The 19,644-nt window shown below is 29.0% G+C and overlaps 1 protein-coding gene across 3 annotated transcripts in view; it reads right to left on the minus strand.

The window, feature by feature from the left end:
- The window catches only part of LOC123266809 (glutamate receptor 1-like), a 276,715-nt gene that overhangs the window by 12,022 nt on the left and 245,049 nt on the right, over positions 1 to 19,644 (minus strand). For all 3 annotated transcript variants that reach the window (XM_044731227.1, XM_044731228.1, XM_044731229.1), the window contains exons 6-12: positions 16,665 to 16,785; positions 16,072 to 16,236; positions 10,395 to 10,610; positions 4,828 to 4,935; positions 3,674 to 3,784; positions 3,260 to 3,380; positions 3,099 to 3,193 (exon numbers count right to left, since the gene is read on the minus strand). In XM_044731227.1, the coding sequence (XP_044587162.1) occupies positions 3,099 to 3,193; positions 3,260 to 3,380; positions 3,674 to 3,784; positions 4,828 to 4,935; positions 10,395 to 10,610; positions 16,072 to 16,236; positions 16,665 to 16,785 (937 nt within the window). The remainder of the gene's footprint in view (positions 1 to 3,098; positions 3,194 to 3,259; positions 3,381 to 3,673; positions 3,785 to 4,827; positions 4,936 to 10,394; positions 10,611 to 16,071; positions 16,237 to 16,664; positions 16,786 to 19,644) is intronic.

Raw genomic sequence — 19,644 nt, forward strand, 5'->3', positions numbered from 1 at the left:
TTCCTGAGATATTTCGGGTTGAGAGAATTCATTTGATTATTTATAGGATTTTTAACAGGAGATTTAATTGGGCACTTTCGGCCAAATTTTGAATTTTCACCGGAAATACCCAAACTAAGCTTCTGTTAAAAAATTTTATGAAAATCAAATACATTTTCTCACACCAAAATATATCAGAAAATGCCCAAACGCAGCCCCTGTTAAAAGCGGAACTCAAAATTCCAATTTTAAAAGGTTCTCCACGGGAGTTACATTTTGGCACACCCTAATATATATGTATAAATGAAAAATATATCAAAATGCTTGTGGGTACTCAAATGTAAGCTCTTGATGAGTGTAACATCGGGATGAGCTTATATCTTTAAAAACGTCAATAGTTAAGAAAGTACAGTCCAATTTAACAAAAGTCATTATTTAATAAAGCAAAATTTTATTTATTTTTAGTTCACAAGTCACGGCAGTCACATAGCGACTGCAAGGTTGCTAGTGTCTATATAATATCTCAAACTTCTGAAAAAATCAAAGTGAAAAAGATTTGTTGTAAAAAAAAAATCGCTTTGTTATAAAATAGAAAATTAAATAATTTATCGGGTTTTTTTCTAAAATTTTCTTTATTTAAGAAAAACTGATGAACCTGTAATAGCTGAGACCGCCTCTTAATAGAAGATACGTCTCATCAGAGCGTGAATATTGATAAATATCCATAGATAGATGAATATCGTTAGAGTCGAACACAGAGGAAATGGAAGGATGAATAAATAAACAGGGTGAATATTTTATCGATAATCAAAGCGTGTACGATATCTCCCAACAGATATGCTATAGATTAGGTCATGGTGAAGTTTAATTAAATTTCAAAGGGTGGTATTAATATTCGCAGTGGCATATATCGGACCGGGAGCCGTGAGGCGGTAGAAGGTGATAGTTCCCCGGAAATGAGAGGGTGGAAGGGTGTAAGGGCATGCACAAGGCCACCAGTTGTGATAGCTCAAGGGTATGAAGGGTTGCTGGCGTGTGTACGCAGCCAGTTCCAACGTATTTCCAAGTAATTTCATTGAGCCCGAGTTACTCTCTCTCACTCTCTCTCTCCCTCTCTCTGCTCTGAGTCTCGGCATCGCCATGAATATAATGTCATTATCGGTGCACATGCTTTAAATGGAATAGCCAAGGCTCATAAAGTTATTTCGCGAGTGAACAGAGACAAAGTTATATTGACGAGCCAACCAACATTCGCCCCATCATATTCTCTGGGTTGAACTTACACCCCTTTAACTCCTCTTCCTCATGCTCTTCTCCATTCTCTCCTCCTCCTCCTCCTTTCTGCTTCGTATTCATATTTAACCCTCTGCTCTCTACTACAACTTTACAACATCAACAACTACATTCTATTCGATTCTATCTACTGGCGCTAGTCGGTACATCTGATCACGATTCTCTCCACACGCCACTAAATCATTAACATTCTCTCGCCAATTTCACTACCGCGTCCTCCCCAAGCTCTGGAACTACTCGCACTTGTCAATCATTACCTATCACCACGATCTAATCTCATTTATATATGCTACTATGTGACATGATACATTGATCATATTATTATTACATATATGGGAGAATATGTCAAGTATACTAATTCATTCATTACCCTATTAATCTATTAGCTTCTTGAATTTTTTCTTTTAATTAACATGTTCTTACTCGAGCATAGAAATAATAGTAATTTTTTTAACTGTAATAAATGGATAAATATTGAAAAATATAAAATTATTTATGTGCTGCATAATAGATAATAGTAACTAGCAACTTTTCAGTCACTATGTGACTGCCGTGACTTGTGAACTATAAATAAATAAAATTTTACTTTATTAAACAATGACTTTCGTTAAATTGCACTGTACTTTCTTAAATATTGACGTTTTTAAAGATATAAGCTCATCCCGATGTTACACTCATCAAGAGCTTTCATTTGAGTACCCACATGCATTTTTGATATATTTTTCATATATAAATATATATTCATATATAAATATCATATATATAAATATATGAAAAATTGATGTGGGTACTCAAATGAAAGGTCTTGATGAGTGTAACATCGAAATGAGCTTATATCTTTAAAAATGTCAATAGTTTACAAGATACAAGGTCATTTCTTAATTATGTATGCAGGGTGTCCCAAAAGTCACGGACGCCATTGTAGCATCTGATGAAAAAAATAATTCTGAGACGAAAAGTCCTTATCCATTTTTCAATTAACCGCATGTATAATTAATTATTAATTAAAAATAACGTCTCTTTATTTGTTAGAGAGAGAGCGCCAATGTCCAGTAAAGTATGTGCCAAACAAAGACACAACTAACTGTATGACTAACTAGTTTCTATAGCTAACGTAGTCACACATATTTACTTACACATTCACACGTGCAAGCGTCTTTGTTGGAACGCACTTGACTTGACACTAGTGCTCTCTCTCTAACGCATAAAAGGACGTTATTTTAATTAATAATTAATTATCTATGCGTCTGATTAAAAAATGGCTAAGGACTTTTCGTCTCAGAATTATTTTGTTTATCAGATGCTACAATGGCGTCCGTTACTTCTGGGACATTCTGTATAGAGATAGAGAATTTTCGAATGCAGCCTAATTACTTATCATCATAAATTGACTATCGGTGAGAATGATATGAAATCTTGAAAAAGCACATATTCAAATCAAGACCTTTGCAATGACACTAATTTTCACTAAAAAAACCAAGTTTATTATATGACTATCCTAGAGACAAAATTTTTCTTATTGTCTTAATAATATATATTATACATAAAATTTTACTAGAAATTTGAATAGCGTCTTATTTTTTACTGATAATAAATCGTGGCCCATTTTTTGCGAGTTTCGGTCTAGGACTAACTTCAAGATTTTCATGTATTTTTATTCAAAGGATTAGACATATAAATATATCTTATCTGTACACAGTAAAAAATTTTGCGGCAAAAAAAATTTTGTGTTAAATATTTTAATAAAAAAATTTTTTACTGTGTTTTTTTTGTATTTTTGCAATTTTTCAATGAATTATTAATAAAAATTTTTATAATAAAATTACCTTTCTGATAAGCTCGCCGACCATTCCGTCCCAACCACCTGGAGTATCCGGGCTCTCTGTACCGTACTTACCGTCTCGAACAATTCTCAACTCGTCTGAAAGCAAAACTCATGTAATTTATTTAGTAAAAAAATTTTTTACTACAATAAATAAATATCTACATTTGATCCCCAGCTCAGCAGTAATTAAATCCGCGAGATCCTTACAGTACCCTTCGTATTGATCATTTCCAATAAGCACTTTCTCGGAATCTGTTTTCTTCAGCATAATATAGGGCTCCTCCTGAAGAAACAAGAGTAAATAAATTAATGATTAAATTTGAATAGTTGAAAGTTTTGAATATACTTTTTAAAGTCTTTATTATATTTAAAAATTTATGTAACTTTAAATTATTCATTTATTCATTAATGCAATAACTTTGTACAGTGTTTTTCTCTTTAGGTAGTTCAAAAAACTGTCAAAAGAACAAGTATCTAAGATAAGTTAAGTGTAAAATCCACTAAAAAATAAGACTCCGTTTAAGATCAAAATTATTAATATTTATGACAGTATTTTTATTTTATTTCAAAACTTACCACTATTGTTGTTACAATGTAAGTTTTATTTTTCTCTATTTCTTGGGTTGGTAGACGGACGTATTTAGCGGCTATTGGTTGAAATCCACCCTCGTCTGTCCACTCGGCAACCTTTTAATTATTTTATTAGAATTTTTAAGGTGAATAATTTGTGGAGAGGGGAATTTTTAATTAATTTAATTCCTTTAATTTATTTTTATTATTAATAAAAAAAATCAGTAGATAGAATTATTTTTTTTTAACAATAAATTATTTTTTTTTTAATTAAAAATTTTTCTTAGTTTAATTTAACAAATAAATTTTAATATCTAAAAAAAAAATTGCAATATTTTTTTATTAATTTCTACAAGTCACATTTTTTAATAAATTTTTTTCTATAATAATTTATTTGCTAAAAAATTTCTAAAAAAAAGTTAATTTTATACACTTAAAATATTTTATTGAATTAATTTTATTAATAAAATCAATTTTAATGAATTAAAATTAGTAATGTTAATAATTTATTTTTTTTTTAATTTAAAATTTATCAACAAAGAAATAAAAAAAATTTTTTTTTTAAATTTGGTTCAATGTTCAAAAATTTAAATTATTTGTAAGAATCTAATAAATATTTCCAAACATAAACGTGAAATAAATTATTTGTAAGTAATTTTGTTAATTAATAAATTAATTTCTTTAAAAATTAAAAAATGTATACTTAAAAATTTTTAAATTCAATTTAAAATTTCTTTTAGTTTAATTTGACAAATAAATTTTAATATCTAAAAAAAAAATTGCAATATTTTTTTATTAATTTCTACAAGTCGCATTTTTTAATACATTTTTTTCTATAATAATTTATTTGTTAAAAAATCCCAAAAATTTCTAAACAAAAGTTAATTTTACTAACTTAAAGTAATTAATTTTATTTAATTAAAATGAGTAATGTTAATAATTTATTTTTTTTTACTTCAAGATTTATCAACAAGAAAAAAAAATTATTTTTTTTCTAAATTTCCTTCAAAGTTCAAAAATTCAAATTATTTGTTAAAATTTAATTAATAATTAAAAAATTAAACGTAAAATAAATTTTTTGAAGTATTTGTTAGTAATTTTGTCTATAAAACTATTTTTCGCTAATTAAATTTATTGCAGTTTACAAAAAATATTATTACCTTAACCATCGCGCTGTTGACAGTCATCTCAACAACATGAAGAGTGTAATTATGCCTCCGACTGTCATTATTGAACCGAATCTGGCCTGTGAGCCCTTCAATTTCAGCCTGAAAGCAACAACATAAAGAGAAACGTATTAAAACCTATTAACCTATTAAAATCTACACGGAGAGAAATTTATAGGAACCTTTCCAAAAATTATGGGAATGGTTCCTATAATAAAATGATCATTATAGGTATCAATCCTATGCTCATTATGGGAACCATACCCATATTTTATTGGAAACGTTCCTATATAATAATAAAATAGCTTCAGTATTCACATTAAAAAACGCTCCAAAAAACAAAAAAACATTACAGAAAAAATAAAATTAAATAATAAAAATAATATTAAATAAAAGCAACAAAGAATTTGTTTTTTTTTTATTCATGAAATATTTAAAAAATTTAGTCCTAAATTTAATATTTATACTTAAAATAGTAAAAGAAGATAAAAAAATAAGCATTTGTTATTATTTAATTTTCGCTTGATAATAAAAAAGCTAAAAATCAAGAAAGAATTAGATTTGGATTCTTCGTTGCGAATTTGGTTTCCAAACTGCAACCTAATCAGGAAGCCAAGTTAGCCTGAGCCTCGCAACTGCGTTACATCTCAAACTTCGGCCTGGTTTGGATGCCTCACTTACTGCAAGTTTGGAATTCGGTATGCCTTACTTGCGCCAAATCACTGCCTCACTGAAATTTCTAGTCGGGTATATTATGGGAATGGTTCCTATAATATTATAGGAATGGTCCCTATACTATCAAAGGAATGGTTCATATATATTATAGGAGTGGTTCCTATAATATTATAGGAATGGTTCCTATAATATTATAGGAATGGTTCCTATAATATTATGGGAATGATGCACATAATAATAGAAAAATGTTTATGTTCATAATAATGAAGCAATCACATCAAAAATATAAAGTAATTATTATATATTTTTTTGCTAATAAATTTTTTTTTTTAAATAAAAATTGATCTTTCACTAGAGTGAAAAAATTTCTTTTTCATAATTTTTATTCACGTGTGTATTTAATCTTAAATTGTTTATTCCAACTCAGTTATTATTGTGTTAGATAATATTGAAAAATATTGTAGCAATTCTAAAGTTTCTCTAATAAAAAGGATATTTTCTCTCTATAAAATTAGAGGAGCAAAGTAGATATGGAAATTCATTGTTTATTTTTACAATTTCATTTTATTTTTAAAACAAATTATTTATTTAGAATACAAGTGGAATGATGGCCGAGCGGGCTAAGTCATTATCCCGTTAGTTCGCTCACACATCATGCCGTGAGGCGAGGGTTCGGGCCCCGACGGTTGTTTGAATAGTTCCAACACCAACCGTCGGGGGTCGCTCCGGTAGCCGAACTGTACTGGCATGGGTTTTCTCTGTGGTTTCCCCATCGCCACTATTCCAACAACCGATAGAAAGGGGTGAGGAATAGGGTAAATGCAGTACAGAAAGCACAAGTCGGTCCACAGCCGCAGTGATAATAAAAAGTTGAGAATAAATGTGCGAAAAAAAATAAGGTTGATTATGGCAGTGAAATACAGAAGTGAAAAGGGATGTGCTGGGGTCCAAACGTAGTATAAAAAAAACAGGACAGTATAAAGACAGGATGGTGGCGCACTCGCTGAATGCGACAGTTACCATCTACTCAGCCTTGTAAAAACCAAAGAAACGGTATACAAGTAAAAATCGAGTATATTTATTTACAATACACACAGTAAAAAATATTGTGTATTTGCGTCAAAAACGGTCGGTGTTGAAAAATTGTGTGTTAATTTGACATTTTTTTTGTGTTACCTGAATTTTAACATTAAAATAGTGTTGTTTTCACGATATCAACACTTTTTATGTGTTACTAGATAAAATGACACAAAATTAGTGCTAAGCGGGAAATATTAACACTAAGTTTGTGTTGTTAGCGCGTTCTTTCTTCAGTTTACGCACCAAACGAATTGTATTACCGGACAGCTATTTAACCACGCGTGCGTATAAATTAAAGTGTTAAATATTGTGAAAAATAGTTTATTTAAATATATTTGATAAAAGTACCAGGTTGTTTTCAATAAAAAAAAGTAAATTTGATATTCATTAAAGTAAGTGAAAGTTTACTGTATTTATAATCATATAAAATGCTCAACTAACCTCAGTTTCCTATAATAAATTTATTAAATAAAATATTATTTAACGATAAAATTTATAATAGTTATTAAAAATGACAGAAATTCATAAAAAAAAAATATCAAAAAATTTATTGATTTTATGTTTTACTTTTGCATTTTTATTTTATATTTTCTGACACTAGTTTTATTTTTTATAAAGATGACTGATAGTTCACAACGAAATATTATGTTTATGTTTTGGTTACGCTACTGAACAAACATGCCAGACATTTGTCAGCAATGTTTTAGATTTACCATACATTAAAAGCTGGGAATTGCACGAATTGGATGCCGAAAATTCTGTGATGATTACTAATTATTGTTATTAATTTATAAAAAATAAATTAAGCATTAAGTAAGTTTAAGATGAGTAAATCATATATTTAAGTTGAAGACTGTTGGTACTTGACTCAAATTTAAATAAATGAAATAAACTAATTTTCTTAATAACCATGAAAAATTTATTTATTTTTAAATAATTCCCTAACCTTTATATTCAAATTCAAATAATAAGTAAGTTAACACTTATTTTGTATAAAATCAACACAACTTTAGTGTTAGATATAGTTGACACAAAATTACTGTTAATTTTGACACAATATTTGTGTTAAAAATTCAACACTATTTTTTGTGTTGAAAATTAACACTAAAATTGTGTTGACGGATTCTAACACTAGGATTGTGTTGATTTTACACAAAATTTTTTACTGTGCATACATACGTTGAATATTTATTAAATCCACCTTTTGGGTATGTGACTTTTATTATTTATATGAACAATATTACTTTACGTATTAAGCTAGTATCTACTTTAATAATTCCTCTCTTTGATTATTGTTGTGCGGCGTATACGAATATCCGAACAAAAACAGTTTCACTGTAAAAAAGTCGCGCCAAGTCCACGTTCATAAGACTATTAGGAAAAAAAAATTTTTTTTTTTCTTTAAAAAAAGATACAAAATAAAAAAATTAAAAAATCCAAGTAACCGATATGATTGTTTATGAATTTCGAAAATTAAAAAAAATTTTATTGTAAATTTAAAAATTAAAAAAAAAATTTTAGAACGTATTTAGTGTGCGTGGTTGCAAAATATTTTACTTTTAATGAAATTCGTAAAATCTATTTACTAGGACTTTAAAAAAATTGAAATAGACAATGACGCACACCAAGTACGTTCTAAAATTTTTTTTTTAATTTTTAAATTTACAATAAAATTTTTTTTAATTTCCGAAAATCAAAAACAATCATATCGGTTACTTGGATTTTTTAATTTTTTTATTTTGTATCTTTTTTTAAAGAAAAAAAAAAATTTTTTTTTCCTAATAGTCTTATGAACGTGGACTTGGCGCGACTTTTTTTACAATGAAACTGTTTTTGTTCGGATTTTAGTATTTTTTGTAATTATAATGAAAATTTACAATCGGTACCAACTTAAATCTCGTGTTGACTGCATTTTTTACTGCAAACTATCCCCTTGAAGCTACAGTTTATGTAGATGTAATTTCAGTGCACTCTGGCGGCCGTAAATGTAAGCTGTGAATTACTTTTTTTAACTGTAGTTGCTTATCTATAGGAGGATTACTACACATTTTTATTTTATCTAGTCTGTGGCGCTGACCTTTCTCCATAAAAAAAAAGTCAGGATCGAAATTTGTGAGCGAGCTATAGCATGTGCTGATAAAATTTAATAATTTCAAGTAAATAAATTGTTATAAGTGAATATAATTAATTAATACGGTGAAGTAAATTATGAATTACTGTTATGATAAACAAATTGGATAAAAAAAGTACCGTAGAATTAAATAAAATTTCGCAGCCTAAAAAAAACCGTTCTGCTTACAGTAAACACAGTCGGTAGTCTGGCGCTCCGTTTACAACGGATTTGAACGGAACTTGGCGCCAGATTCTACCGAATCTGTGGATGTTAAACAAATTATTATTAAAGATGCAGCGTAAATTGAATTCATGTGTTAGATTTATCTATAAAGTACCAAAATATGAACATGTTACTCCATATTTCAAAAAGTTAGGTTGGCTAAAGCTTGCAGCGAGAAGAGACTAATTCATTGCTTGTCTGTTTTATAAGGAAATTCGACTAAATTATCGGCAGATATTCGGCTCAAAACTAGACTTTTTGCCTGTAGCACTACGTAGAGGTGATGCCCGACAAGACTTTCTTCGTATACCGCAGGCTAATTGTGTCATATATGATAATTCATTCTTAATTCATGGCATACGTATCTGGAATGCACTGCCAGCTGAGACTGTGGCTGTAGATAATTTGGTTGAATTTAAAAATGCTTGCTTCTTTATTGCAATCTTTATTTTTGAATTTTATAATTGCAATCTTTATTTTGGATCTTATTTAAATATTTTTTCTTGTAGAATTATTATGACTTTAAATTAAGTTATTTGTTTATATTAAATAATCTATTTGGATTTTATAACATTCGAAATTAAATCTAATTGTAAACCTTTAATTAGTTAAGTAATCTTGTAACCTATGTAAACCAATGTAATTTAAATATTGATGGCTTTGAGGGAGCTTAGGTTCCAGAGCCAAATAAATTTTTTATCTATCTATCTATCTATCTACTTATTTTACATATTTCAAATGATGTTATTGGGAAATAAGTAAAATTATCAAAATTACTAATAATTTCAAATGCTTCAAAGTGGTCATCGAAGTCACAAATAACTTAAGCTGTAATGATAAATATCGCAATATTATTAGGCATCATAACTATAATATTATGGGAATCATTTCCATAATTATAGTAACATTTTCCAAAAATTATGGGTACAATTCCCATAGTTTTAGTAATTGCTCCTAAAATGGTATAGGAAAACATTTCATTAAAATTATAGGAATGATTTCCACATTTTTCTCTCCGTGTATAAAATAAATTACACGGCTAAAAAAAAAGAAGACAAAAAACAGAGTTGTTTAAAGGGAAATTAAAGAGTAAGACAATCCGCAAGTAGACCGCCGATGCAATATTCGATCGTGAAACAGTGTGAATAGTCAGCCCAGAGTTTCAGTGGTTGCGCTCGATATTGGTCGGACTGAGGGAGTTCAAAGGTGGGACACGTGCTGGATAAGACACGGAATACCATACAGAGGAAGTATATACACCACACACAGGAATGGGAATGGGAGCACATCTGGCGCCCAACGATAATGTCTCGAGTACCCTGTTCCGAGTTAGTTATTTTCAGTGTGTAATAACTTCTCACTACCTAAATTACTTTTAGTTTAGCCATCTGATAAATTTACACATTAATTACTGATAATTATTATTAATCTAATTAATTGTTGTTGTTTATAATAATTCTTGTAAATTTACCTTGCGAAGAAATTTTGATATTTTGTCCCCGTGTTCCCACGGCGTGACCCACCCGTTGTTTGTATTGCAGTCCAGCGGTTTAGACACATTCGAGGGCTGCATACTGCTCTGGACTCCAGGACGCTTTGGATTACTGCGGTCGATTTTTTTCTTCAGGAATTTATTCAACGCCTCGACGAGAACCAGCACCGCGTCGTACATCAGCGCAGCTTGAGCCTAAATGATTAATACAATTATAAATAATAAATCACGTTATAGATGCTGTAAATTTTTTTTTTAATTAAAATTTTATTACTGAAAAAAAAAAAAATTTTTTTTTCTAAAATTGAAATTTTATTATCAACAAAAAAATATTTTTTTTCTAAAATTAAAATTTTATTATTTATAAAAAATCGTTTTTTTCTAAAATTAAAATTTTATTATTAACAAAAAATAATTTTATTTAAAAATTTAAATTTTATTGTCAACAAAAAATAGTTATTTTTATAAAATTAAAATTTTATTATTAACAAAAAATAGTTTTTTTCCGAAATTAAAATTTTATTATTAACAAAATATAATTTTATTTAAAAATTAAAATTTCATTATTAACAAAAAATAATTTTATTTGAAAATTAAAATTTTATTACTGAAAAAAAAAAATTTTTTTTTCTAAAATTGAAATTTTATTATCAACAAAAAAATTTTTTTCTAAAATTAAAATTTTATTATTAACAAAAAATAATTGTAAGATCGAGCGAGCCTGGCGAAGCCAGGCGAAGCTCGATATTAATTATATCTATAGCTTCGTTCGAAGAGATCACTAAGTAGTACCGTCCATGTACGCTTATACTTACCACATATTTAAAAGTAAAAACAAAAGCTTTACGCCCTAGCAACCGCTTTGTTTATTAATCATATAGTTTAGCTAAGATTAAATAAAGAAGAGATCGCAGGGAGGGAAAAGAATAAAATTATGAACGAAGCAGGGAGGGAGTGATCTCTTCGAACGAAGCTATAGATATAATTAATATCGAGCTTCGCCTGGCTTCGCCAGGCTCGCTCGATCTTACAATTATATCTATAGCTTCGTTCTCAAGATCACTAAGTAGATGTTCAGAGCTACAGTGAACATAATTTAAATAAAATAGAACTAAATTCAAAACAGTTTACATTTTTTTTTTTTTTTTAAATTTTAATGAACACACATAGAGGAACAAAAATACAATTATGATAAAATTGTCTCAGCAAAAGTATTTTTATCAGGAATAATTGGTCGGTTATAAAATTTCTCAAAAGTCTTTTGATTTATCCGACCAGCCAGCTAAGTTTTTAATAATATCTAGGTTAACGCCTTTTTAAAAGCAGTAGAGGTAGATGCATGTCTCAAACTATGAGACGTAAAGTCATTACCTACACAGCTTTGTAAAAAAGAACGAATCCACCTACTTACAGTATCTTTCGACGCTTCTTTAAAAGGTTTAACAGTAGTAATAAATAATTTATTTGGATTAACAATTAAATCAGAAGTTTTTTCTAAATATTTTTCTAAAGTTAAAACAATACAAAGTTTTGAATTTTGTAAAAATTTTGGTAAAAGTAAGAGAGGTTGAGAGACACCTCGTCTAGAAGTCTTAATCTTATCAGATATTTCTATTTCATAATTATTACCTCTCTTCAAAATATTACACCTTTTAATAGATGCAATAGTTTGAATACGATGAGCAGTAATTAACGCCAACAAAACAGCTAATTTTGTAGTAAGAGCAGGTAAATCAAGATCATTTAAAGGGCTTAATAATTCTAATTTCTCTAACACAGGATCTAGGCTAAAAACTCGATCGTAGCGAGGCTTAGCTGGTTTTAAATTGTAAGCGCCTTTTAAAAGGCGAGAAATTAAAGGATTTTTACCAATTTCAGTAACACAAATTAAAGATAAAGCTGAACGAGCAGTGTTGAGTGTGCTGTAATTAGCACCATTATTAAATTTATCCGTTAAAAAATGAATAATGTCTTCGTCTTGCGGCTTAAAAATTTTAATATTCCTTGAATAACAAAAAATAACCCAATCACCGATTGGTTTAGAGTATTGATGTAGGGTTGAATGGGAAATAGAATTGATAAGTAAATCAACTGCGTCCTCAGTCACACCTCGTTCCTTGAAGGCCTGGCGGATAACCGTGCAGCCATCAGTGACATCTTTTGGGCAAGAGGATGTTGTACTTGTCTACAAGGAGATCGTAGAAGGTTAACATCAGGTTGAAAAATAATTGGCTGTGAGTCAAGTAATGAAAGCCATAAGGGATACCATGGCTGACCACACCAATTAGGAACTACTAAAATACCACAAGCCTGGTCTGTTTGAATTTTCTTTAATGTTTTCAAAATTAAAGAAAAAGGAGGAAAAGCAAAGAAATAAAAATTGTTCCAGTCAATAGTGAACGCGTCAATACAAAACGCTAGCGGATCACGATGCCAGGAACAATATTTCTTGCATTTTTTATTAAGATTTGATGCAAATAAATCAATTTCCGGTTTGTTAAAAAGAGAAACAATTTCTTGGTAAGCAGAAAGTGATAACTCCCATTCTGTATCAATATTACTAATTCTTGAAGCTTCATCCGCGTCCACATTTTCTTTAGATGGGATGTATGACGCAAACAGCCAAATATTCCTACTCTCGCACCAACTCCAAATTTTAAAGGTTAAATCATTCAGGTACTCGTATTTAGTACCGCTCATTTTATTAATATAAGCGATAGCCGTAGAATTATCAACTCGGAGCAAAATTTCACAGTTAGATAAATTAAAAACAAAAGTCTTCAGACCATTAAAAACAGCTAAAAGCTCAAGATAATTAATATGAAATTGTTTTTCATGGTAATTCCAATGACCATAAATTACTTGACCTTCACAAAAAGCTCCCCAGCCAGTAGATGAAGCATCAGAAAAAATAATCTTTGAGAATCTTGAATTTCTAATAGGATTTTTCGACGAATTGATATTATTTAACCACCAATCAAATTCACTGATTAAATGAAGTGGTAATTGCATGACACAATCGTAATTATAATTAAATTTTAATAATTCGAGGTAACGGTGTCTTTCAAATTTCTTTGAATGGAGCCAACCATAATTAACCGCTGGACAAGCTGCTGTAATGTTACCAACAAATTGAGAAAATTCTCTAATCGAGCAGTATGAAAGATTTTTAAATTTTAAAATTAAATCATAAAGATTAATTCTTTTCTCTTCTGTGAGCTCCATTGTCATGTTAACTGAATTGAAAATAAAACCGAGAAATTTACAAGAAGTAGAAGGAATGAAGTTACTTTTCTTCTCATTAATTAAAAATCCCAAAGATTCTAAAAGTTCTCGCGTGACTTTAATATTTTGCGCACATAAAGCCGCAGAAGTTGCTACTAACAACCAATCATCCAAATAAACTACTGATAACCAGCCCAAAGAACGTAAAAAACTAACGATTGGCTTGCAAATTTTTGTAAAAACCCACGGAGCAGTGCTTAAACCGAAAGGTAAACAGATAAACTCGTAGAGATGATTATTCCAAATAAATCTTAAATATTTCCAGTAGTTTTTATGGATTGGAATCATGAGATAAGCATCCTGTAGGTCAAAGCTAGCCATGAAACATCCTTCTGACATCAGTTTGAGAACCGTACGGAAATCTTCCATTTTAAAATGAGAAGTGTCAGTGAATTGATTTAAATTTTTTAAATTCAGAATAAATCTCATTTTCCCATTTTTCTTAGGAACAAGAAAAATACCCGATAAAAATTGCCCATTTTCTTCTGTACATTCTTGAATAGCACCAATAGACAGAAGGTCATTAATGGCTTCCTGCATTTTAATTTTATCATTATTAGAAAAATTATCATTTGTGGGAATAAAAGATTGAGTTGGTGTCGAAGAAAAAGGAATTTTATACCCAGAAATTGTTTCTAAAATAAACGCGTCAGAGGTTATGCTAGACCAAGCGTGTAAAAAATATTTTAAACGACCAGCAATAACTCTCACCTCTACTTTTGAGTTGAAGCTGGAGGATGTTGGGCCTGATTCGTTTGGTTCCGAGCCCGGGATCGAGTTGCAATTTGATTGTTTTGTTTGTTTGGGTACGTTGGCTTGGCAAACGGAGGACGCTGGTAGCCCGTCTGATTGAAGTTTGCTCGAGGGCCAGACGGGCCCTTCCAGTTTAAAGAAGTCCGTGTAGTTGGAAAATCCTTTTTTGGAGGTTGGGGTTTAATAGATAACCCTGTTTTTTCCACGGCAACCGAATTTTTAATGCGCTTGCCAAGATCTTGACCAAAAAGAAAATCGTCAGTAATAGAATCTTCAAGGACAGATTTTCTTTTGTCATCCACAATAGGGTAAATTTGTGAGCGTCTGGATTTACAGAGCTGATGAAATGACTCACAAAAAAGAGCACTGGAGTCACATAGAAGTTGTAACAACTGGGTTTTATCGACAGGTTCAACTTCATCATTAAAAATATTACAAATTGCCTGACCAAGAGAAACTAAACCACGACCAATCAAATCTTGGTTATTTGATAGATATTTGTCACGAGATTTAGCCGTCTTGTGGAGAAGAGGCAGCAACTCCGGGTTTAAAACAGGAGATGATAAAGTACAATTACCCTTGTTGGGATATTTATCAATAATTGTCGTCTTATCATTTTTATCTAAACCTGATGAAATGATAGCTTTCCAACAGTCCGACAATTCAGGATGAATGCTGTAGGTTTTTTCCTTGTGAAGGCGTTTATCCTTGCCCAGCATTTGGAGAACGGAATTGGACAGGGAGGGAACTTCAGGACCCTTCGTCTCATGCAGTTCGCCTGACGCCTTAAGATCGTGTGTACAATCAGTTTCAGGATCAGAGTCAGAATAAACACTCTGACGACGGTCGTCATCATCTGAGTCTGCAATGAGCATAAGAGCTAGGTTAAGATAAGCGACCAGGAAATAAATAAATAAATTCCTGATGCAAAATAAAAATCAGATTATAAAAAATCTAATTTTACTATTTTAAAAGCTTAACCCAGTCAAAATAGGTACAACAAATTCAAAATAGAAAATTGTTACCCAAAAATGATAAAAAATTAAATAAAACAAAATATAAATAATTACCCTCAGATAAGAGGTTATCAACGGGAGATTTAGTTGATGCCTTAGCTTTTTCAAGATCAATTAAATCACGATACTTTTGTAACTTTTTTTCGAAGGATTGTAAGAGGGAATTATCCTCAGCCTTACGCTTAGACATGATGTTTAATAATCAAAAAATAACTATTTAATCAATATAAGAAGATTTTGTGATGTTTATTCAAAGCGCACAAAAAACGTAATGATTAATAAACAAAGCGGTTGCTAGGGCGTAAAGCTTTTGTTTTTACTTTTAAATATGTGGTAAGTATAAGCGTACATGGACGGTACTACTTAGTGATCTTGAGAACGAAGCTATAGATATAATTTAATTTAAAAATTGAAATTTTGTTACTGAAAAAAAATTTTTTTTCCAGCAGAATTTTTTTTTTTATTTGAAATTTTTTTTAAACTGACAAAAAAAATTGTTATTAAAATTTGAATTTTTGTATCTGTAAAAAAGTGTATTTTATTGTGTAATAAATTTTTTATTAAATATTAAATATTAAATAAAGGTAAATAGAATGAAGCACCGAAATAGAATCACGACCAGCTCCAGGTAAGGTCATCGGATCGAGACGGCGCCAGCTATCAAGAAAGTCTTTGACGGGTCGTCGACTTGCGTCTACTATACGGAACCCAGTTATATTAATTGCACCGTATTCAATTACTTCGCTCTCCCAACGATCGTCCATTATCTGTAATTACAATAAATAAATATTTTCAATTTATCATTATTTCAACTAAAGTGGCTTGTAATTATAAATTATAATTAATATCAATAAAAATGTAAATAAAAATAATAAAGTCATTATATTAAAAATCTTGACATTTGGCAGACTAATAAAATTACGCGTAATCACACTCGAGTCTACGAGGAAATAGAATCAACCCTCGAGACCCCGAGTGAAAATTAAAGATTCGATCCCTGTAATTTGATTTATTACTCTAATTTTATTATCTTTGGGTAAAAAAAATTTTTCATAAATATTTATTGAGTGCAAACAAATTTTTGCTTCATTTTGGTCCTTCAGGATGTAATAATAATAATAGTGAAGTCAATAAATAATAAATGGTATTGATAAAAAATTTAATAAAAAAATTTAATATTATTTTATTAACTTACCAATCCGCTTAGTAAGTAGTGATAGGTTCTTTTACCCAAGGCGATATCCCTTACATGACTGACTACTATATCCTTGGCCATGTCCGTCGGACAGTCGAGAACGATGTACTTGTAACTCCATCTGTAAGTTATTGATGTTAATACTTTTTCATTTTTAAAAAACATAATAATGATAATTTAATTAATCAATAAATAAAATTATCAGTTTAACTTACAAATTAAAAAAAATGAATCAAGCTAGCTCTAAATAATTTTTTGGAAAATTTATATAATAATATTTCGAAGTTAATATTAATAAATTTAAAAATTGATAGTTATACAATACAGTGGGAATTTGAGTTTATTTTCAAAATTATTAATCAAGGATTGTAGATACGATCAAATTGATGACTTTTTTTGTAGAAAATTAAATTCTCTACAAAAAAGGTTTCTTATAATTTTTTTGTATCTTCAATTTTAGCTACAAACAATACTTTAACCTGTATAAAAATCATCTAATATCATGATGAGATTCATTATGAATATCATGATGAGATTCATTATGAATATCATAATGAATCTCATATTTTGACACAAATATGAGATTCATATAAAAGCCATATTAATATACATTTGATACCCGTAATAAGTAAAATATTTATGGGAACAAATTTTTTTTTTTTTAACTAGATTATAAAATGTTTATTTTTCCTGTTGGAGAAAGAAAATTTCTAGTAATTTAATAATGAAATCATTATGATATTAACATGAATTCATAATAAAGTGATGGTCATATCTGCATAAAATCATAATGATATCATAGTGATATTGTTAGCATTTTTAAATCGTGATATAAAATTATTGAGTCATAAATATATACAGGAAATAATGCAAGTTAATTAAATTAAAGACATTTTTAGGAGGATTTAAACTGTTTTCAAAATAAAAAATAATTATCTTAAGACGAAAAAATTTTGTCAGTCAAAAATTTTTTTTAAACCAAGATAGTATTTTTCTAAATATTCTTCTAAGTTAAGAAAATCAAGAAAGAAAATAAAGTAGTTCAACAGTATAGTGCATTATTAAAATACTGCTTTTCTCAATTATTATACTTTTCCTCTGATTAACAGAAAAAATGAAAATTTTACTAATCTACTTAAAAAAAATATGATATTAACATAAATTTATACTAAAGTGATGGTCATATCTGCATAAAATCATAATGATATCATAGTGATATTGTTAGCCTTTTTAAATCGTGATATAAAATTATTGAGTCATAAATATATACAGAAAATAATGCGTTAATTAAATTAAAGACATTTTTAGGAGGATTTAAATTGTTTTCAAAATAAAAAATAATTATCTTAAGACGAAAAAATTTTGTCAGTCAAAAATTTTTTTTAAAACAAGATAGTGGTTTTCTAAATATTTTTCTAAGTTAAGAAAATCAAGAAAGAAAATAAAGTAGGTCAACAGTATAGTGCATGATAAAAATACTGCTTTTCTCAATTATTATACTTTTCCTCTGATTAACAGAAAAAATAAAAATTTTACTAATCTACTTGACAAAAATATGATATTAACATTAATTCATACTAAAGTGATGGTCATATCTGCATAAAATCATAATGATATCATAGTGATATTGTTAGCCTTTTTAAATCGTGATATAAAATTATTGAGTCATAAATATATACAGGAAATAATGCAAATTAATTAAATTAAAGAAATTTTTATGAGGATTTAAATTGTTTTCAAAATAAAAAATAATTATCTTAAGACGAAATTATTACGACAAATTATTAGTTCAACAGTATAGTGCATGATTAAAATACTGCTTTTCTCAATTATTATACTTTTCCTCTGATTAACAGAAAAAATAAAAATTTTACTAATCTACTTAAAAAAAATTCGTTCACATAAGTATTTTACTTATTACGGGCTTCAGATAAATATTGATATATGGCTTTTATATGAATCTCATATTTATGTCAAAATATGATATTCATAATGAACCTTATCAGGATATCAGATGATTTTTATACAGGTAAACTTTTAAAAATTACCATTAAGTTCTATTAGTTCACTTTTGAACTTTAAATTCAAATATTTAATATTCGACCTACAATTTTAAACTGTAACTTGAACGTTCAAGACTTAACTGAATAATTAAATCAGTTTTTCATTTATAAATAATAATTTTCCAAAATATAATAACAAATAATAATAATAAATAGCTCGTAGTCGTTGCGACGAAGTAATCAGCGGAAGATCTGTAGCTGATTGAGTGTAAAGTGTTAAAGGGCTTCAGACGAATAAACGTTAATGTCTTCTCAACTAGAAATTTAGGTGCGATCAAATGCTCAGAAAGCTTACATCCATACTGACTATACTCGCTATACAGGACGGGTACTTATACTTATACACGTGTATAAAGAGATTCCGAGCTGGAGATATACAGATTACATTACCCTCACTTCGGTTATCATCTCTTTCCCTCTAGCTTACACTTACGACCCGACAGCTCGTAACTCAATGGCAGCTCTAAACTCCGCTAACGTTAACTGCACATACCAATTGCCAGCAGCTATTATCATTATTATAACATACTTTACTGGTTTTAATTAATTTTTTGTTCCTCGTTTCATTGTCAGAAAATTTTATAAACTCTCTGAACTCTCGACTGTGAATAACTGTGATGTCTGAAATTAAACACAGTGGAGAGTAAACAGATGGCACAGTACAGCAAATACCGGACTTTGAGACCCGAATGCATCACGACAATTAAATATTAATTATCTCTTCTCATTTCCTATTCTCTCTCATGTCAGTATGTCCTCATATATATTTGGACCGGTAGTAAGCGATTTTAAACAAAACATAATTTTGTAAACTACACGGAGAAAATTTTACAGTAGAGTTTGTTATCTAGTTATGGTAAAATCTATTAACTGAATTCGTTGGTAGTAAATATTATTTAAATAATTATGTAAACCAT

Source organism: Cotesia glomerata, linkage group LG6 (assembly GCF_020080835.1).
Source record: "Cotesia glomerata isolate CgM1 linkage group LG6, MPM_Cglom_v2.3, whole genome shotgun sequence".
Classification (NCBI taxonomy): Eukaryota; Metazoa; Arthropoda; class Insecta; order Hymenoptera; family Braconidae; genus Cotesia; species Cotesia glomerata.